The sequence below is a fragment of the Marmota flaviventris genome, chromosome 17, assembly GCF_047511675.1.
Source record: "Marmota flaviventris isolate mMarFla1 chromosome 17, mMarFla1.hap1, whole genome shotgun sequence".
Lineage (NCBI taxonomy): Eukaryota > Metazoa > Chordata > Mammalia > Rodentia > Sciuridae > Marmota > Marmota flaviventris.
The window spans coordinates 56,692,289-56,713,903 of record NC_092514.1 but is presented as its reverse complement, the minus strand read 5'-3'; the positions used below and the strand labels follow the sequence as shown (position 1 = coordinate 56,713,903).

The 21,615-nt window shown below is 52.0% G+C and overlaps 1 protein-coding gene across 1 annotated transcript; it reads left to right on the top strand.

Moving 5' to 3' along the window:
- Positions 1–949: 949 nt before the first annotated feature.
- On the top strand, positions 950–18,333 carry Wnt9b (Wnt family member 9B). Its single transcript, XM_071603848.1, has 5 exons — positions 950–1,032; positions 1,407–1,532; positions 15,500–15,756; positions 16,788–17,053; positions 17,860–18,333. Exons 1-5 carry the CDS (start codon positions 950–952, stop codon positions 18,331–18,333), a joined length of 1,206 nt encoding a protein of 401 aa, XP_071459949.1.
- Positions 18,334–21,615: the final 3,282 nt, after the last annotated feature.

Below are 21,615 nucleotides of genomic sequence, written 5' to 3'. Positions count from 1 at the left end.
GAACTTGTGATCCTCCTGTTTTAGCCTTCCAAGTCGCTGGGATTACAGGCCTGCCCCACCGCACCCAGCTCAGAGTTAAACTTTTAAAAAGAATAAGCAAGACAGAGCTTTGGGGGTACCCATCGCATAGAACTACTGGCATCTACACACCTTAGAGAGCAGGTCCCTCTTCCCTCTATGGCTCTGCCTGCCACACTGCCCAGAATCATAATTTCTGTCCTGGCAAACATCAACAGCATTCTGTGAAATGCCCACTGAGGCCCACGCTATGCACCTTGCCAGTGACAAGCTGCCTCCCCGTTCAAAAAAACAACCAAATAAACAAAACACCCAGGGCACCCTTTCACCCTCCCCTCTGACCAAGGACTCCTATTGCTCAGCAAGAGGATCTCCCCAGTCACTGGGTACGAATTTGTCCCGCTACAGGAGAGAAGCTCAGCGTCAGGACCGCGCCCTGCCTTCAGCGAGTGCCCGGGCTGCGGAGGGGGACCTGCACCCTCTGGGCAGGAAGATGACAAACTAACACGGATTTTCCGCACGCCCCAGGAGCTTGAAGAGATCGCGCGTCCCTCCGCCCCGCCCTGGAGAGGCAGAATCTACTCGGCTGGGTACCCCCATCCCGCCTCTCCAGGTCCGAGGGGCTTCAAGTTCCGCTGCCGGGTCCAGGGACGGGCGCGGCGCCAGGTGAGCTCTCACCTGGGGCGGTGGAAGAAGGAGCTAGGGGCGGTCCTGGGCCGGCGGCCCCACCCGCGGCGGGGCGGGGCGAGGACGGCGGGGCCAATGGGGCGGGGGGCTCGCCGCCTGGGGGCCGCTCCGCCCGCGCCGCTCCTTCCCCTCGCCGCTCCCGCTCCGCCCCACCCGGGTTTAAAGCCCCGCGGACGGCAGGTGGCGGCGCTGCGAGTGCTGAGCGGCGCTGGGAGATGCTAGAGGGCGCCGCGTCGCCGGCACCATGCGCCCCCCGCCCACGCTGGCCCTGGCCGCGCTCTGCCTCCTGGCGCTGCCCGCCGTCGCCGCTGCCGCCGCCTACTTCGGGTCAGTGCCCGCCGCGTCCCGACCCGCCCCCTCCCGCCACGGCAGGGCCAGCTCCCCGCACCCTTGCCCACTGTCCCTGACCCCTGGGAGGCCTCGAACTCAGAGCCTCTCCCTGATGGGACCCAGACCACCTCGAGGCTGGAATTCGTTCGCTGAGCTGGTCTCCGGCTTCCCGGGTTCAGACTCAAATCACCCTTTCTAGAATCCAAGTCTTTGGTCTCTTTGCGCCTCCGTTTTTCTCACCCCGATGGGTGTCAGACTCCAGCCCAAACTCCGGAGCTCTGCATTCGCTTTGGATCCTGGCCCTGTCCGCCCCAGCGCCCCCTGTCCCTGTCTGTCCAGGCGTCTGTCCCGCGCTCTGATGCCCTTTCTAGATTCTCACTCGGGTTCCCTGTGTGCCCCATCCTGGGCTCTGGCCAGTCACAGTCCTTGCCTCGAATTCCTTCCGTGCTCTCGGACTTCGCCCTGCGGAGGAGAGATCTGGAGGGCTGGGTGCATGGGTGGGAGTGGATCGTTGAGAGGCTGAAGGATCTTGCTGATCCAAGAGGGATGGGGAACGTGGGTGGTGGGGTGTCAGCTGGAGACTGGAAGGGAACTGTCCGCTACCTGGCATCGAGTGAATGCTCAGGAGAATGAGAAGGAAAGGGAGAGAACCCCATTTCAGAGGATGGTTGGAAAAGGAGGATCGCAGTTGGAGTGACACCTGCCGAGTGGGCGGTAACCACGAGGGGACTTTTTGGAGCAAAAGTTATAGGGCAATTATTTCCAAGTCTCTTCTTCTCTGACCCTGAATTGCAGGGATTTGGAGGGGTTGGGGTGGAGGCAGACATCATGCAAGGATGAGAAGGCATCTTCCTGACCTTCACCCAAAGCTGACTCCAATCACCTACATCTGTGACTTTAAACCTTTCCTTTACCCCCACCTTTTTTTTTTTTGTGAGCTTCACCCCCACACAGGACAAAGCTTACTGTCAGACCACCACAAAGGCAAGAAAACACCCAGCAAGTGACCTGCCAGAGGCTGCTCTTAGGAATCCACCAGGGAGGGGTGTGCAAGGGTCTGAGGAGTCCCTTGCAGACTGGAATAAGGGCTGCAGGCTAATTTCCAGGTCATGACCCCTGGAAATTACATGTCTGGGCTGTAGGCAGTGACCTCCCCTGAAATATATGGAAAAGATTGTCAGCCAAGATCTTAGGGCTGGGCCCAACTTTCTGATGATCACTTGGTCTCAGGGCCTCAGTCTTTTTCCTTTGTACAATGAAGGAGTTGAATTTGATATAACCAACCCCAAGACCAGTGTATGTATGTGATATTTGTTTTCCCAGGATTTCAAGCTTGAGGGTCCCCAACAGCAAAGACATATAGGTGGACACAAACTCAGGTTTGACCCTTCCACTTGCTAGCTCTATGCTCTTGTTCAAGTTACTGGTGGACTGGCTTTGTCCACCAGTCTCTGATCTGTAAAATGAGAACAACAGTGCCTATTTCATAAGAGGAGTGAGTTAGTACATGTAAAGCACTTAGAATGATGTCTAGCACATAGTAAATGCTTAACTAATGTTAACGATTATTATTAATAGTGATGGTAGTAGTAGTAAGGAAACCAGGTACAGTATCTTGATGTCCCAGAGGAAATCTGAGAGGTTTCTGACCTGGAATGGAGAAGAGAAGGACATCCCCTTGGACATCACCTCATTTTCACGATTCTTTTGTTTATTTGGGCTTTATGGTTGGAGATAGAGCAGAGGTCAGGTGGGATAGGAAGAGAGAGGTTCCAGGAGGTATGGACCACTCTGGCTAGTGTATTGGAAGGGAAAATAGTTCTCAACAGCACACAGGGTTAGAATCTGAGGGCTGTGAACAAGGGCATCTTTGGAAAAGAGGACGAAGTTGGTCAGCTAGGGCTGAGTCCAGGCCAAGAGGTTTGAGTATTGAAACCCACCTCAATACTCAGGAGCCCCAGCAGGCAGGGCTGGCAAAGTATACCTCAACCACCACCATCCCAGTGGGAAGCAGGGCATATGCTTGGACAGTAAGCTAAAATTAGGGCATCATCTCTTAAGTATATGGTCCCAGAGAATGGACAAGATTCAGCCGGGACTCTCACTGAGGAAACCCTCTTGGACTTAGTGATACCAGGTTTTTGGCTTCCTATATGAATCTGTTCTTTGGAAGGAATCTGATACCAGTCTTCACACTCTAGTGAGAATGTGAGGCAGTATGCCTCTCTCTTCCCCAGGCCGTTTGTATGCTAAATCTCACTTCTGACTATAACTTGGAGTACTTTCATTTATTTCCTAGTAAAAGAAATTTCAGCTACCAGGAGTGCAGGTGAGGCTGATTTTGGTGAGGCCAATCTTCTTGGGGGTTTTTGCAAACGGGCTTCAGATTTGGAAGTGACCCCCATCCCCATTGTTCAGAACAAACCCCTAGCACAGTGAGCCAGCAGTGGCCTTAGGTTCTTTTGTGCCAGCCTAGATCCCATTCTGTTGATGGTAATGGTAACATAAATTGCAGAGAAATTTACAAACCAGTTCCTCATGCAGTCTCTTTTCTCTTCAGATCCTCAAAGCCATTCCTGAAGTATGATTTCCAAAGGAAACTGAGGGTCAGAAAGGTCCAGTGACTCACCTGATGTCATACAGCAAATCAGTGGGGGCAAGATAGAAACTGGGTCCTTCCTTGAGCCTATGTTCCATGCCTTACAGAAAATGGCTTCCTGAGCTACTACTGTGTGATGCCCCAGAGGACAGCTAATCTCTGTCTCAATAAAGCCTCACACCTTCTTATAAAACAGGTATTGTCATCACTCAAAGTTCAGCAAGGTTAAAACATCTGCCCAAAGTCACACAGCTAGCCACAGGCAAAGCCTGGATTTAAACCCAGGATCCAAAGGCCTATGTTTTCATAATCTTCTTCTAGTGTCCCTAGAAAGGAAAGAAATGCACCCAGTGCAGAGGCCATGCATTTAGAGAGCATCACCAGAGACGATTATGATTTGAAAATCTGCTTTTACAGGAATAATTTCCAGTTACAAAGCCACTGGTAAGACTAAAAACTGGGCTGAGTGACAGGACCTGGCATGTGCCTGGCTTATCACCTAAGCAGGGCACTTGCTTATAAAACGGCTCAGAAGTTAATATTTGCAGAATCCCTGAGTTCTCCAGGCCAAAGCACATACTCTTGGGAAATCCTAGACCTCAGTGCCAGGACCAGGCCTGTCAGGCTGGGAAATGGAAGGGCCTGAGGGAACTGAAGACACTGGAGACAGATGACTTGACTAAGGACAGTACAGAGAGCTGGAACAGACTTGGCCATTGAGCCCTGGTCCCCCATCATTGTGGCGTCCTCTGAGAGCTCACCTCACAGCCTGGCGGTCTCAGTGCATCCTGACTCCCAGGCGGGTTGTGCCAGTGCCTCCATTAGGGTTCCACCGCAGAAAGAAAGCATCAACTTTAATTTTTCCAAATTCTTATTGCACATCCTAAAATGCATGACTTTTAAGTACACCGAGTTTTAACAAATGAACACACCTGTGCAACTCATTTGTGCTAACCACAATTATTCTATGGAACATTTTCACCACCTCGAAGGATCCCTGGTCCTCTTTGTGATCAACCAAACTTTCCCATCTCCACCAGCCCCAGCTTTCTGTCAATTCCCTGCTTTCTGTCACTAGAGATTAGTTTTGCTGTTGTAGATTTCATGTAAATGGAATCAAAGCTTTTCGTGCATGGAGTCTTTGGCTCAACATGACATTTTTGAGGTTTGTCCATGTTGCACATTTCAAGACCTCTTTCCTCTTTATTCCTATTCCGTTAGATGGATGTACCACAATTTGTGCCTTCACTTCCTATGTGGGTTATCTCCAGTTTTAGGCTGCTCTCAATAAAGCTGGTATACACACCCATGTGCACCTCTTTCATGGACAGATGTTTTAATTTCTCTGACAGAATTGTCTAGGGCTGGGTGGCTGGATCAGATGTAGGAATATGTTTGACTGACAGGAAATGGCCAAACAGTTTTCCAAAGTGACAGTACCATCTTATACAGTTCCAGTTGCTCCATATTCTTGCTGACTATCCTCCATCTTTGTTGTGGCATTTTAGTGGGTGTGCCTCGCTGTCTCATTGCTCCATTGGTGAAAGGTGCGTTGGATATTTTTTCACGAGTATTTTGGTCATTTGAACTTTTCCATTGGCTTCTATGTCTTTTTTAAATATATTTTTTTAGTTGTTGATAGGCCTTAATTTAATTAATTTATTTATAGATGGTGCTGAGAATCGAAGCCAGCACCTCACACATGCCAGGCAAGTGCTCCACCACTGAGCTTCAGCCCCAGCCCTTATATGTCTTCTTGGTAATGAATTTTAAGAGTTCTTTATATATTTTGGAATCAATCCTTTGTCAGAAAATCTTGGCATTATTTTATCCCTGGTTGTGGCTTCCCTTTTCATTTTCTCATTGGTGTCTTATGGAGCTCAGGGTACCCATCAACTTTTTCTTTTATGGATTGTTTTTGAGTGTCCTACCTAAGAAATATCTGCAAATTTTGGGTGGGCAGAGATTTTTTTTTGGCAGCCCTACCCCAAAGTTGTAGATATTTCCTCCCGTGTTTCTTCCAGGAGCTTCACAATTTTAGCTTTTACACTGAAGTAAAAGCTGAAGCTGCACTTTGAGTATATATGGTGTGAGGTAAGGATTGAAGAATATTGCTCCCCACATGGGGCTTGTTCTAGTGCCATTTGTTGAAAAGATGATCCTTTCTTCATTGCATCATTTCTACAAATTAATTGATCTAATATGTGTGTGTCCATTTCTGAACTTTCAATGTATTGTTCCCATAATCTATGTGCCTGTCTTTTTGTGCCAATATTACACAGTATTGATTAATGTTGCTTTGTAGTAAGTCTGTAAAACAAGTGCTCTGAGTTCTCTAACTTTGTACTTCTTTCTCAAAATATTTTTGGCCACTCAGGTCCTTCGTGCTTCCATATAAACTTTAGCATCAAGTTGTCAACATGCCTATGAAAGCCTTCTGGGATTTTGATTGGAATTGCAATAAACCAATCGATTGGAGATGACATTCTAACACTGAATATTCTGGTTCATGAACAGGTTTATTCTATCCATTTAGGACTTCTAAAATTTCCCTTAGCTTTGTAGTTTTCAGCGTGCCAATCTTGCAAATATTAAAAAAAATATTTTAAGCATTTGATGTATTTTGATATCATTATTTTTACTTAAAAATTTTTAGAGATTGTACTGGGTCCTGAGTGAATCAGCAGAAGAGGAAAGAAAGGGTGAAAGAAACTTGACTGCTTTGGGGTGGTGGATTAAAAGCCAAAACCTTCCTGATAAGAATCATTGTGTTTTGGGAAGGAATTTAGGCCAGCTTGTCCCTGGCTGAGCTGTAACCCCTGAGGACGTGGGCTCCAGAGTTGGGCTCAGGGTCAAACCAGCCCCCTCAGTGGATGGTGGTGGAGTTTCTGTGACTCGGGAGGAGAAAGAGGAGGGAAGGAAACAGAGCAGGCGTCCTCCCGGCTGAAACTGCCTAAAGGAGATCCCAGTGCCTCTGGGATTGTGTGTCCAGGTAGAAGCTGAACTCCAGAGGGGTGGGCCAGGTCATCTATAAGGGTGATCCTCACCTGGGGTCAATCTGAGCAGGATGGAAGGTGGCCCAGGCCTCGCTCTGGCATAAGGGGCAATAGTTATCACTTACTAACTGACTCTGGGTGAGTTAGTCAACCATTCTGACCTCAGTTTTCCCATCAGGAAAATGGGATAATCTTTATCTCTCAGGCTTGTTTTGCAGGTTAAATAAATGTATGTAGGGCTAGAAATATAGCTCAGTGGAAGAGAGCTTGCTTAGTATGTGCAAGGTCCTGGATTTGATCTCTAAACATTTTTAAAGTAAGTAAATAAAATATGTAATATATAATGCTTATTATATATTATATATGTATGCAAAAATGCTATTTTTACATAAGAGTCCAAGAAATCTAGTGATCTGCCTCAGCGCATTCCAAATTAAGGAATATTTTTGCTAAAATCTGTTCCTTTCTCTCTGCATTTTTGTCCCAACTGTGTACAATTCAAAACAAATTGAATCTTTCCCATGCTCAACACTTTCTATGCATCATCTAATTTTACCATTGTGACAGCCCAGGAGATAGGTGCTGACATGATTAGCCTCTCTTATATATGAGCGGGAAAAAAGCTCAGAGAGACCAAGTGCCTTGCCTGAAGTCACTCAGCTAGTGGCTAGCAGTGCCAAGATTTGAATCTTAGCTTATCGGAATCCAGAACCAACCCCTTTACCCCTGCCTTATACTGCCTGTTGAATGCCAGCTTGAGGCTTGTCTCTTCCTTCAATCCCTCTCCCCCCCTACTCCGTCACCCCTGCACTTCACTAGCATGTGTGGGGCAATTCTGAAACTATGTGTCCTCAACTCTTGATTCATTACTTTTTTTTTTTAGGTAGACACAAAACCTTTATTTTATTTTATTTTATTATGTGGTGCTGAGGATCGAACCCAGTGCCTCACGCATGCCTGGTGAACATTCTACCACTGAGCCCAGACCCAGCCCGATTCATTACTTTTTTATATTTATTTTTTTAGTTGTAGGTGGACACAATACCTTTATTTCATTTTTATGTGGTGTTGAGGATTGAACCCAGTGACCCACATGTGCTAGGTGAGCACTCTACCACTGAGCCCCAGCTCCAGCCCAGATTCATTACTTTTTAAAAATTTTGTGGCAGTGCTAGGATTTGAACCCCGGGCCCTCATGCATTCTAGACAAATGCTGTACCACTGAGCTACATCCCAGCCTTTTTTTTAAAGTTTGATTTTGAGACAGGTCTCATTAAGTTGTTCAGGCTGGCCTTGAACTTGAGATCCTCCTGCCTCATGGGATTACAGGTGTGCACCTCTGCACCTGACTTTCATGTGCTTTAGCAGAGGTCCTGGGGCTCCGTTGTTGGCCCTTGCTTCCCCCTGGATGCTTCTTTCCCCCCTGCCCTTTGCCCCTGGGGCTGCTTCTACCCTGAGTTAGGGCTGGCTCTGCGAACCCAAGAAGTTGGGGAGGCTGCCTTTAAGGCTTCCCAGCCCCCTTTGCTCCTCTTCTCCCCCTCACTACACTGGGCTCTCCTTCCTCTCTCTTCACCATCCTCACCATTGATCTTCCCTCTATCTGGCAAAGTCGTTCTCAGACCTTGTACTGAATCAGACCTTCACGCTTTAGTTTGAAAATGAAGGCCACATCTGTAAGCCTAACTTCTGATTTTTGACTTTTGGCCAAAAAGATGTTGAGTGTCAGACCAGGGAAAAGCAGCCTTTAAACAGAAGGGCCAGGCACAGTGGCACACACCTGTCATCCCAGTGACTGGGGAGGGTGAAGGCAGGAGGATAGCAAGTTCAAAGCCAGCCTCAGCAACTTAGGGAAACCCTGTCTATAAATACATAAATAGAGCTGGGGCTGTGGTTCCGTGGTAAAGCCCAGCTGGGTTCAAATCCCAGTATCAAAACAAATAAATAAACAGAAGACCCTCCTCTCCCTTCTTGAGCTTCTATCTCTCAGGCTGCCAGGGGGCTCAGAGAAGTCCAGACCAGGCTTCCCTCCCTTAAAACCTGCCTTGTATTCCCATCACCTTAGACATTTGCCTTGACGGCAGCTGATTTTGCTTCCCTGAATGGTTATGTTGAGACTGAAAGCAGAAATTGCCAGGCTTGGTAGAAGCAACCAGGAAGGCTGGGGCATGTCCCAGCCCTGCCATTAATTCACCTTGGGCCATAAATCCTACGTGAACTCCCAGGGGACCAGATGGGTCCAAACAGAGACCGGCCCACTTGGCAAGGCTCGTGTCCTCTGCTTCCCCCCAGCAGCTTCTAAGTTGTCTCCCAGGAGCCACCAGGGCAAAACCTCTGCCGGGCAATCCTGCAGGCCTGGCCAGCTCTCAAATGTAATGATGTGCATGGTGAACCTCTGCCCCAGCCCAGGGCCTGGGGAGATGCTGTAACCCCAGACTCAGAGAGGTGAGGGACCCCTCTGCACAGGACTGACTTTGGAGACTCTCTATGGTCACTGCCACCAGAATTATGCATGCCAGGGACAAAGTCTCCTTTTCCCAGCTTCAGTCTGAGCCTGAGCAAAAAGGGAGAAGGGAGGGAGGGAGGAGAAGCACTTCCTCCACAGATGTCGATCCAGCCACCCTGTAAATCTGGAGATTGTTGGGATGCAAAGCGTGCTGGCGCCGGGCTGTGGCTGCCACTCAGCTTGGAGCAGTGTCTCCCTGGTGCCATCCTTAGCAGGCAGCCTGGGCGAAACAGGAAGTGGAGCTGTTCCTGGACAGACAAAGCCCACAGCTGGGCCAGGCTCTTTTCTCTTGGAGCAGGGACTGGGTGGAGGATGAGAGTCTGGAGTGGGGAAGGTGGTGGCCAGATTCAGTCCCTGGAGGGGGATCATGGGGCCCTGGGGCTAAGAGCTGGGGAGGGCGGAAAGGCCTGATCCAGGAAGGGGGACACTGAGCCAGGCTGGGACATAGAGAGTGGTTGGTGTTTGTGAGTGGACCTGGCACGAGGCCGGTGGTCAGTGCATACAGGTATAAATGAGGAGCAGGAGAGTTAAGGAGGGGTCGGGAGCGTTGGAGTAAAGGTAAGAAACAGCAGCGCTGACCTTGCCAGGCTGCCCAGGAAGGGAGTTGCAAGGTGACTGGGAATCCTGGAGAGGAGAAAGGGGTCCAGAGATGAAAAAGGGATGCCCTGCCCTAGCTAGACAAACCTGGGGCCCCTCTGTGATGAGGGGAGGGGAGAGGTCCCCTGGGGAGGTGTGTGTCAATAGCTCCCCTCTCTGAAGAACAACGGGCCAGTGCTATGGTGCCTTTTCTGGCTGGGCAGGTGCTGCCGACACCAAGCTGCCCTGCAGGGGAGAGGTTGGGAGTGGAGAGTGCGGGATGGGTGGGGGGTGGAGGGCTCCGTGGGCCGGGAGAGGTGGGCTGAGATGCTGAAGATGAAAGTACAAAGGAGCAGTGACCATGCAAATGGCTCTGCAGCGGAAGCCTGCTATCAGGAGCATCTGATGGGGTTTGCTGACCAGGCTGAGGCCCCAGGCAGCACAGGCTTTCCTGGTTCCCAGGAAGCTGCCTGCAGTTAGCTTGGGCCCTGGTGCCGGGCACAGGTCCTGGCCCCCCTGGCTAGAGGTCCAGACATGCTGGCATTGCCTGGTTCCCTGGAAACAGCCCACCTTGTCTTGCCACACCTGCCCACCCACAACCTGGGGACATCCTCTGCTGAACCATCAGACTCAGTGGAGCAGAAACAGGGTGGGGGTTAGCCTGGAAGAACAGCCTGGGGCTCCCCCAGGGATGAGAAAAGCTCCACACTGGCCCAGTCTTCCCCAGACAGCCTGGAGTGCTCCCCAAGAGCCTCCTCCTGCTTCCCTGCAACCCCCAGGCAGGATGGCAGGATGGGATTGGCCAAGGTCAGGTTGTCACCTAGATGGTGCCCGGAGATCACCTACTGGTTGTTCCTCATGAAGCCAGGCCAGTTCAAGACTGTTCTTTCTCCAGCTTCTTGGGGCCTTGGAAGAACTGGGGGGGGGGGGCTCCTGAATCCAACCAAGTCCCTCCCAACACTATTGAATTTGTTGAGGGTAGAACTGTGTCCTTGCCCAACACAGTGCCTGGCAGGCAGTGGGTGCTCAATAATGACACCTGTAACTTACTGTGTTTCCAGCACTGTTATAAGAGCTTTATAAATGTTAACTTATTTAATTCCGTCATCAACCCTGCAAGACAGGTTCTGTTGTTATCCCCAGGAGGTAAAGCACCCTGCCTAAGGCAACCCAGCCAGCGAGAAGTCCAGGTAGGATTTGAACCCGGGAAGTCTGGCTCCATCAGGCTCTCTCACAAGCCAATTCGTGTTTGTTAGATGAATGTCACTCCTGAGTAATAGGAACACCTGGAACCAGACTACCCAGGCACAACAGCCTTGGGGATGAGGTCCTCGGGTCCCCATCCTCCAGCGGGCAGGGTTGAAGGTTGAACTCCAGCCCCAGTTTGGGGCTTGAATGGCCCTTGGGGTCCTGCTGACATCAGGCAGAGTGATCTCTTAGGAGGCTTTTCCCAGGGCCTTGGGAACCTTCTGCTGCTTCTCCCAAGGCCACCCTGATGGGGCAGCAGGAGCCAAATCTGCAGCTAGGAGTGTGAGAGTGTGGAAGGAGGAGTCGGGAAGGGCCAGGAGTGGACAGAGGGGATCTGGGAGTGGGTGTCTGTGAGATAAGTCCTGAGGGAACCTTTGGCTTTTCTCTTTCCAGGGGTAGATGTGGTTGTGGATGCCCTGGGGTCAGAGCCAGAGGACATCTCATTGTGTGTGTAGGGTGGAGGCTTCTGGTCTTAGGACCACCTGACGTGGATTGAGAAGCTGCAGAAAGCAGAGGGGCTCAGCTTGGGGGTAAGCAAGGAAGGAGAAAGAAGGTCACGAGGTTGTTGCTTTCTTACTGGGAAAAGAGGCTGGGAGTCACCTGGGGGAGGCCAATAAGGAAAGGAAGGGCGCAGATGAGCTGAGCCAGGTGCAGCCTGATAGAGTGATGGGCACCTACCGCACAGGAGCACTCAATTCAAGCAGAGGTCCTCAGGAATTGCTGTCCTCCCCCCCCCCCTAAGATCAATTAGCAAGATCACAAATTCTGGCTTCTCTTCTCCGGTTCCAAATGCTAGCTCCTTTGGTGGTTGATAGTGAAGGACTGACCACAGGGCAGTGTCTTCCTTAAAACCTGCAGTTTGTCTGGATTCATAAGACCCACGAAGCTCACTTGAACTTTTCCAGTTGTCTGTCTCACCCCCATGAGGCTCAGCTAACATGTGGGTAATTGAGACTTCCTCGAAGGGTCCCATGGGAGGGTTCTCAGGCTTGGGGTACTTCCAGGGGAGGGAAATACAGCTGTTGACCACCGAATAGGCTGGAGCCTGTCATGCCCAGAGTTCTTTTGGGGTCCAGGAAGAACCCTTCCCTGGCAGATGCCACAGGATGAGCACGCAGAGGGGAGGTCACTAGCCATGCTTAAGGAAACATGTCGAGTCATTTCTCTAAATTTGATATTATGGTACTCTTACTTAAAAGGAAGTACAACCGCAATCTACAAATAAAAGGAAAACTCATTTCTGGAAATACCCTTAGGCTGCAGGGACCCCAAAAGCAGTACCAGAGAACCTTTATGGAGAGCAGCCCTGGGCAGACCAGAGCCCGGTGTGGCCTGAGGCCTCTGTGCGGTTGGCTGCCTTTCCTGACCATTAAACGCTACTAAGTATCATTACCACTAATAAAATTAACCGACTTGATATTGGACCTGGGAACCATCAATCTCAGGACCTATTACATGAAAACTATAAAATCAGTGACTGTCAATTAGTGGAAGGGTTTCACTGAGTCCTGCTCACAGTGCAGCTGAGGCAATTCTGGTGCTCTACAGCTGTCAAAAGTGTAACCTTTTGTGTGTGTAGGATGGAGGCTTCTGGTCTTAGGACCACTCTGACGCGGTTTGAGAAGCTGCAGAAAGCAGCTCAAACAAAGCCCGATGTCCTTAGCTAGACAAACCAACTCTCAGCCTTTACTCTGCAGGAAGACGTGTCTTAGGCAAGAGAAAAGAAAAGCCTCAGGAAGACCTTGGGACCAGAGCCTGAAATGTTCCTCCTCGTCTCATCTCTGGTTCTTCCAGTTCATTTGGTTCATTCTTTTTCTCCCTCTTTGGGTCAGCTTCCTCTTTTGTGTTACACGCTCAGTCACCCAATGAGAGAAAGGGAGAGAAAGCAACTGTATGTGCTCTTATTCAAACTCCAAATTCTCAGAGAAAGGACTGATTGGCCCTGCGTGGGTCATGTGATCATCACTGACCCAATCAACAGATCAGAGCAGCAAGGTCATGCAATATGAAATGGCCAATAGGGACCCCATGGTAGCCATGTAGATAGAAGGAATGTGTGGGCAGCTGACCCAATTAGATGTCCACAATAGTTTTTTAATGACTCAGTAATAGGCACTAAAAAATGGTAGGTATACTAGCATACATATAGTATAACATTTAATATAATAAATATACAATATATTTTTATAATATGACATATATAGATATAATGGTAGAATAATAATAGCTATTATTCTTTTTTTTGGGGGGGGGTACTGGAGGTTGAACTCAGGGGGTCTCAACCACTGAGCCACATCCCCAGCCCTATTTTGTATTTTATTTAGAGACAGGGTCTCACTCAGTTGTTTAGCACCTCACTTTCGACTGAGGATGGCTTTGGACTCATTATCCTCCTGCCTCAGCCTCCCAAGCCACTGGGATTACAGGCTTGTGCCACCACGCCCAGCAGCTATGATTCTTAAAATGGCATTTGAGACAGGCCTTGAAGGATATGCAGTCCCATTGATCAAGATTCCCATCACTCCCTGCGTGTTCTCTGATCTGTCAATCAGCTTCTACAAGAAAGGTCCCAACTTTTGAAACAGGAATTGTGTGAGCTAAAGTTTCCCCTCCCACCAGCCCCCGTTGTGGGGAGGAGGAAACTTGGGGTCTTTGCAGCTGTTTCCTTTGCTCCCAGCAGCCCCCAAGCCGCCCACTCTGCTGGAAGTCAGTCAAGGTGCGTCCTCCCCAGCCAGAGCTGACCTCAGGTTCTGCTCCAGGCCTGCCAAGGGTCAAGCTCTGAGGTTTCCTGCCGGGTTGCAGGGAGGGGTTCGGGTGTAGGCCTGGTGGACTGGAAATTTACCCATTTGCCCCCAGATTAATGATTAACGGGCCCCTGCCCTCACCCTGTCTGGGAGGGGAGCCCAGGGCCAGGCTGGGCCTGGAGGAGCCTGATAGCATCTGTCTCTGCTCGGAGGTTTCAGAGATACGCTCCACACTGGTTGGCTGCACCTGATGGATCTGGGATCTACAGAGCACCTGGGGCCTGGCCAGGATCCACACCCTCTAGTGAGGCTGCTTGCTCCCCAAGCAGACAGGGAGGGTGTGGCATCCAGCCAAATGTCCTGGGGAAGGCAGGTGACTCCAAACAGGAGAGCCTGTGCCCTTGGCTCAGTGGGATGATGGCCTCTCCTGCCCCTTGGAGCTTGGCCACAGGGCTTACCTGGCCAATGACACATGAGCAAAGGTGGCAAGTGCCCCTTTCAAGCAGGAGCTTTAGGAGCCATAGTCTGGTTACGCCTTTGCCTTTTGACTCTGGCTATGAGGCTGGCATGTTCCAGGAAGGGGTGCTTCCTCCTGCTGGGTCCTGGAATGGGGTATAATCCACCCACACGGGGTAGGGGGCAGGCCACCAGGGGATAGCAAGCATCTTGAACTAGTAGCACCATGTCACAGAAAGCTTCTGGAAGGAGGGAGGTTGAGCCCTACTTCTAGATCCCTCTTTGCTGCTGAGCAGTTGTATACCTGAGCCCTCACCATCTCCTCATAGAACCTCTGTCTCCTCCTCTGGACAAAGGGAGACTCTGCCCAGTTAGAGAGGAAGACATTCTGCAGAAGGGAGAAGCTTGGGACCCAGCCAGCAGGAAGGCAAGTTGTATGTGTCCCCAGGGCCGAGGCTCGTGCTTTTCATGTAATCCACACAGCAACCCTGGGAAAGAAGGGAAGATCACTCTTTATACTTTGCAGAAGAGAAAACCCAGGCTTCACAGTTGCACAGGTAGGAAGTGGCAGAGTCAGTCTTAGAATCTGGCACCTAACTCCAGATTCAATGGACTTTGGATATAGAATAAGAAGTCTTGGGATTTGCCTTCATCCAACCATCTGTCAGGCTTCCTCCTTCTTTCCTTCCTTCCTTTCCTCCTTCCCCCAAGCATATACGAGGCTTGGAATGGCTAGATGATTGACAATGTACCTGGGATTAAACAACCCAGGTTTTACTGGGCAGTGATATAATGCAAGAGAGGGGCACATGGGGGACTGTGCCTAGGGATTTTTTTCTCTTATGCTTGCTCCTCTTAGGAAGATGTCCTCCTTTAGGAGGTCAGCAATGCTATGTGCAATGCTCCCCAAACTTCCCCAATCTTATCAGCTGCCCGGGAAATGTGACAAATCTATAGATTCTTGGGCCCCACTCCAGACCCATAGAATGAGAATTGCTAAGTGTGGGTCCTGGGAATCTGTATTTTAAAAAAGCACCCAGGTGATTTCTCTGATTGGGCAAATTTGGGAAATAGGACAGGTAAGAGCAGAAACTGGACTCTGGAAAACTTGAATTGGAGGTTCTGCACTAATCCTGTCACAAGCACCTTGGTCTCCTATGGGGCCATACCCACTGTGGTGTGGCCTGCTGCCCCCAAGGGCAATAAATGAAGCTCCCAAGAAGGACCCTTCCAACAGAGCCCCTTTTTGTCACCTGTCCCACGTCCACAGGGATGGTCATCCCTCGCCTTGCCCTGTCGAGACCCCACGGCTCACCTGTCTCCCCTCTCTCGTCCTGTGCAGCCTGACTGGGCGGGAGGTCCTGACGCCCTTCCCAGGCCTGGGCACTGAGGCAGCCCCAGCACAGAGCGGCATCCACTTGAAGCAGTGCGACCTGCTGAAGCTGTCCCGAAGACAGAAGCAGCTCTGCCGGAGGGAGCCCGGCCTGGCTGAGACCCTGCGGGACGCGGCCCACCTTGGCCTGCTGGAATGTCAGTTCCAGTTCCGGCATGAGCGCTGGAACTGCAGCCTGGAGGGGAGGACCGGCCTGCTCAAGAGAGGTGGGGAGGAGGGTGGGGAGGACCACAAGGGAGGAGGAGGCCTTGGGGGACCCAGCAGGTCACACCGTCCTGGGTTTCCTGGAACAGCCTCAAATGAGAAGGGCCTTGGGGAGTTAGTGAGGGTCTACTAAAGGCCAGTTGTGGCCTAACTACGGGTTTGGAGATAAAAGAGGATCAAGGAAGACATAAAAGAAGGGAGACACAAGTCCTTTGCTGGAGGAGCCCACAGATGAGACAGAGAGCCCCAGCCACTTCCCGGGGCCTTCTCCACACACGTGTGAGGCAGGCACAGGAGCGTATAGGATCAGAGGCATTAGTTACAGCGTATAGGATCAGCCGCTGATTCACCAACTCACTATTCATCTGGCTCTGTTCGTTGCATCCCTGGACGAACCCCCGCCACTCCTCCCACTCTGCCTCCCTCCCTTCTTTCTGCATCCATCCCTCTGTGCCTCCACCCACCCATCGCCCCCTAAGCATGGAGGCCCACAGCGACCCAGGAACTGTGCTGGATGCTGGAGGGACAGAGCCAAATGTGTCCCATCTGCCCAATGAAAGCATGGGGTCTAGAAGGGAGATACAGGTCATTGGGTGACTCCATTGCCAAGTGCAAAGGGCTACAGCGGGGACTTTTACAACACTCCATGATGGTGATGGGGCAGGCATCCCCCCCTCCTTCTAGGCCAGCTGCTCTTGATGGTAGGGAAGGGTCTGGGGCAGAGGTAGTAGCCTGCTTCCCGCCTCTCCATGTGTCACACAACCCCGATACATTGGAGAGCAGGAGACAATGAGCCCCCCAGGAAGCCAAGTTGGGGCCACTCCCCAACAGTATAAGCATAGCAGTGGTCCTGGAAGTGAGGGGGATGCTCAGTTGGGGAAAGTCAGGCAAGAGACCCAAGGTCACTCTGATTGAAAAGTGTCAGGGAGCACAAGGAACCCACAGGGCATATCCTGCCAGCCCTCAGAGAGCATGGACAACCTCTGAGCTTCTCTCTTCCTTCCTGCTGATGCCCCCTGGGTGCCTGGCACAGGTTTCAAGGAGACGGCCTTCCTGTACGCGGTGTCCTCGGCCGCCCTCACCCATGCACTGGCCCGAGCGTGCAGTGCTGGGCGCATGGAGCGCTGCACCTGTGACGACTCCCCTGGCCTGGAGAGCCGGCAGGCCTGGCAGTGGGGTGTGTGTGGTGACAATCTCAAGTACAGCACCAAGTTCCTGAGTAACTTCCTGGGGCCCAAGAGAGGAAGCAAGGACCTGAGGGCACGGGCTGATGCCCACAACACCCACGTGGGCATCAAGGTGAGCACACTCCCCAGCTGCCCAAAGTACCACCCACAGGCAGGGAGCAGAGTCAGAGAGCAAGGTCTATAGGAGGCTAGCACCCCACCCCACAGCCGTCCCAGCACGGACTTCATGACCTCTACTGACGTTCTCTGAGCATCCACTCTGGTCCATGACCACACACCGGGACCACAGTAGAAGTTGGGAGGGTCCTGAGCAGCAATGGATGCCTGGGCAGTGGTAGGAGCCAGGCCTGGGACCAGGCTTTGGTGAAGCAGGAATGTGTTTGGAGAAGGGCCTTCATTTCAAGGTCAAAGCCAACATCATTCCATAGTTTTGATCTTGTGTAACCCCTGCTTCTCCTCCATTTCATGGATAGGAAGATGCAGGAGGCCCAGAGAGGGGAGGGACTTAGCCAAAGTCACAATAGTAGTGGGAGAACAGAGGGTAATAAGTATCTAGCTCTAGTGGAGGGAGAAGGTGGGCAGAGACCAGTGCTCCAATTCTTGAGGAAACTGAATTCTGTATTCTGTGTCCTTATCATTGAGGCCTCTGTGTTCAGTTGTGCAGATTGTATATGCCACAAAAGCTTCAGGCCAAGGCCAAGGGAGGAGCTGGGGCTGAGATCTGGCCCACACTGCTCTCATCAAGGTGTGCCCCTCCTAGAGGAATGGGAGCCTCTTGCCATTTGTCGACCTCACATGAGCCTTCCTGTCCCCTTCTCATCCTCCTGACACTCCTCTGTCTGGGTTGGCACTTGGGGGCTGGTATGGGCTGCTGGGCCCAGGTCTCTGACTAGGCCTCTACTCTGCCTCTCCTTGCAGGCCGTGAAGAGTGGCCTCAGGACCACCTGTAAGTGCCACGGCGTGTCGGGCTCCTGTGCCGTGCGCACCTGCTGGAAGCAGCTCTCACCATTTCGTGAGACGGGCCAGGTGCTGAAGCTGCGCTACGACTCGGCCGTCAAGGTGTCCAGTGCTACCAATGAGGCCTTGGGCCGTCTGGAGCTGTGGGCACCTGCCAAGCCAGGCAGCCCCACCAAGGGCCTGGCACCCCGGCCCGGGGACCTGGTGTACATGGAGGACTCCCCCAGCTTCTGCAGGCCCAGCAAGTACTCGCCGGGCACAGCGGGAAGGGTGTGCTCCCGGGAGGCCAGCTGTGGCAGCCTGTGCTGCGGGCGCGGCTATGACACCCAGAGCCGACTGGTGGCTTTCTCCTGCCACTGCCAGGTACAGTGGTGCTGCTATGTGGAGTGCCAGCAGTGTGCGCAGCAGGAGCTCGTGTACACCTGTAAGCGCTAGGCGGCTGCCCCAGAGCCCGCCTGCACTGCCAGGACCTCCACGGCCCGCTTGCACAACTGCCTGCACACACCGATACACGCACCAGTGCACACCGTGTGCGGCTCAGCGCTCCTCCCTCCACAGACCCTCGGCCTACCTCTGCCTTCCTCAACACTCAGCAAAGAGAAACAGGGCCTTGCCCCTGAACCCAAGGGTCCCTGACCTTGTTGAGGACTTGAAGCAGGAGGGCACACTGGGAAGGGACAGGGAGGAAAACAAGGGAGAGCAAGAGGAGGGCATGAATAGGTTGTGCAGCGGGGAGAGGTTATCTGGCCATCTCAATTCCCCGGATGTGTGGCCTGGAGCCAGCAAGCCATTGGGGGAACACAGGGGAGGCAGTGCCAGGTGGAAGCATATTTAGGCTTTTGTCTGGGATGGGCCAGTCCAGTCCCCTGGCCCTACTCAGATTGCAGCGAGCCCTGGGTGCCCTATGTTTGTACCACACCAGGGGCTTTGCTGTGCTGGAGATGGTGGTGGGAGCTACTTGCTTAGAGCAAGAAAAGCTTTCTGCTTGAGTGGACCCAAGTTGGGTACATGCCCCAGGTTCTTCAAACAGGCCTGAATTGAGGCTTCATGCTTGTCTCTACAGCTGAGTTACCCATAGCCGCTCACCCTGCTCAATTAGACCAGCAAGGCAGATAGGATGGGAGACAGTGGCCCCTCCTCATTTTCCCTGATGGTCAAAGGGACCTTTAGTTGCAGCCCAGAGGAGGGTGACAGCTTTCTGGTACCCAGTAGAAGCGCAGTGTTCCAGCCTGATCTAGCACTCATTCTGGCCACCTCCCCAGAGCTGGGGTGCCCTGGGCTGGGAGGCCCCCACACCTGCTGACGTTGGTGATGCAGAAGAGCTGTTGGCTCGTGAACTGGGATTTGGGTTCCATTTCTACTCTCGTGGCTGCTTATCCAATTCAGGCTTTTGCTCTGGCAGAGACTTTGCTAAGCCTGGCCCCTCACTTGGGCTTCTACCTGAGGAATAGAAGTGACTTTGCTAACTTCCTTGGGTGCTGTGGACATTTCCAGGGCCACCTACGAAGGCTCTGTGTGGAAGGAGAGAAACTGGCTCACGCGCACAGGCAACCCACACGCATCTGACACTGGAACCAGGCAGGGAGTCCCGTGGAGCGGCTCACATCTCCTCTGCTGCAGGATGAAGACCTCACAGGGGTCATTTTGCTGGAGGTTATGTGCTTCACCACAGTAGGGCCTGAGGCCAGCCAGAAGGAAGTGACCTCCTTCGGGAAGCTCTGGGACACTTGGCCAGCCCCGCCGCGCCCCTCCTGTAAGCTTCCTTTCCTCCTGAACCCAGGGTTCCTGACCCTCTGCTGAAACAGGAAACTCCAGAATCAGCCAAGTGCTCAGAACCCTCATTGATGCCAGTTCCAGGAAGAAAGCCCCATGGCTGGGCCCAGCAGCCTCCCCGAGACCTCCAGGGGCCTGCACGAGCCACCCTGTCTCCAGTGGCTCAGGGCAGCCTGGGGATGCTACAAGGATCTTGGATGGCAGAGGCTCCAATAAGAAGCTGAACTGACCTGAGACTACTCACTAGATTGACTTTGCTGACCCAAGCAGCTGGCCCACATCTTGGCAGGAGGAGGAAAAAACCATCAAGGGCCCACTTTCTAGTTTTTTTCTACTTCCCTGCTGATTTGAGACTTGTTCTCTGCCCGCCCATCTGTCTTGCTCCTCTGTGACCCCAGCTCTGCCTCCCTTGGCTCAGGCTTGGGCATAAGGCAGCAGAGGCTGCACAGATTGGAAGAGGGACTTGGAAACAACCTGAGGCCCAGGGCTCCCTGACCTACCACCCCCACCATCTGCACCCCAACTCTATGGCTGGAAGGGTTGGGGTTGCAGGAGGATAAAGGGTAGACTCAGAGGACCTCAGCTAAGGCTGGCCACTGACCCTGGCACCTCAGGCCGTGGGTCTGGGTGCAGGTTCTGAGGGTGCCTCAGTTTATAGGGTCCTCTCAGTGCAGCCCTCTCCTTCCCTTCTCGTTCCTTGATCTCAGCCCTTTCTCTTTCACTTACCCTGAGAGACCCACCTCAGCCCAATTGGGACCCCCAAGGGACCAGAGCAGCCACTGTCCCTTCCTTCACTAGCTTTAAGGGAAAAAAGCTCACAGGGTATTATTGTCTACCTCACATATATAGTTTTTAGAGCAAACAAGAATAATTTATATAGCTAAGATATATGGGAAAGTATTTATGTTATTTATATAGTTTCTCTATTTCATGAGCAGCGTATATGGGGTTTGTGCTTCCCCTGAAATCCTGTGTCTTGGGAGATATGGCTTGACCTGACTGGGTCCCCCCCCCCCCACTCAACTGGACACCAGGTGGCCAGGAAGTCACATAAGCTCCTGTATCCTATGACCATGATGGTCCGTCTCGGAGCTGGTGAGCACGTGTCCCCTCTGTGATGAGTCCTGCTGGACTTGATCCAGATGCTCCTTGTGATGTCTTTGCAGATTCTCTGCCCCTCTGAGTCCCAAACCCCTTCTTCTGCTCGAGCAAAGGTGTTCTGTTCATAATAATGACAAGAATGATGACACCTGGCTTTTGTGAAGCAATTTCAATTTTCAGAAATACTTCTATCTCTTTAATCCCCCTTGATTTCCTCATTATCCCTGTGAGGTCGTTGGGGGCCACATTACTGTGCCCATTTTCCAGATGAGGCACATCTTATTTTCCAGAAAAGACTTGTTCAGTGAATAGTTAGTGAATGTCTACTGGACCAGGCGCTGTGGGAGCCGACCTATCCTGAGCCTGGGAGCCAAAGCCTAGATCCCTCCTGAGCCCAAGGACTCAGGAAGTGGCTTCTTTCCTGACCTCTTGGATCTGGATGTCATGTCAGCATTTCTTCCAAGCTGAGTCCCAAGTCTCAGAGACTGGGACTGCCTGAGAGGCCTTGAGAGACCAGGACCCCACTGAGGTCATTCCAGGGGAACCTTCTTGCCCTGGAAGTTTGGGCTACACCACTGGGCCCCTCCTAGCCCACAGATGTGTTTTGTTTGCTCTCATTTGTGTTTTTCCTTTAAAAAGGAATTGCTTTCTGGATTTTTCTTGAAGAATCAGTTACACTGGGAAACTAGGCCTGCTTTCCCACCTGGCCACAGTCAGCCAGCATGAGGGAGCCCTATTAGACAGGATGCACGGGGGGGGGGGTCCCCAACTTGTGACACTTCCTGCCCCAGCCCTCCTCATCATGCGTGCTCCTGCCCGGCTCTCCTGAGTAGAGTCTGTTCC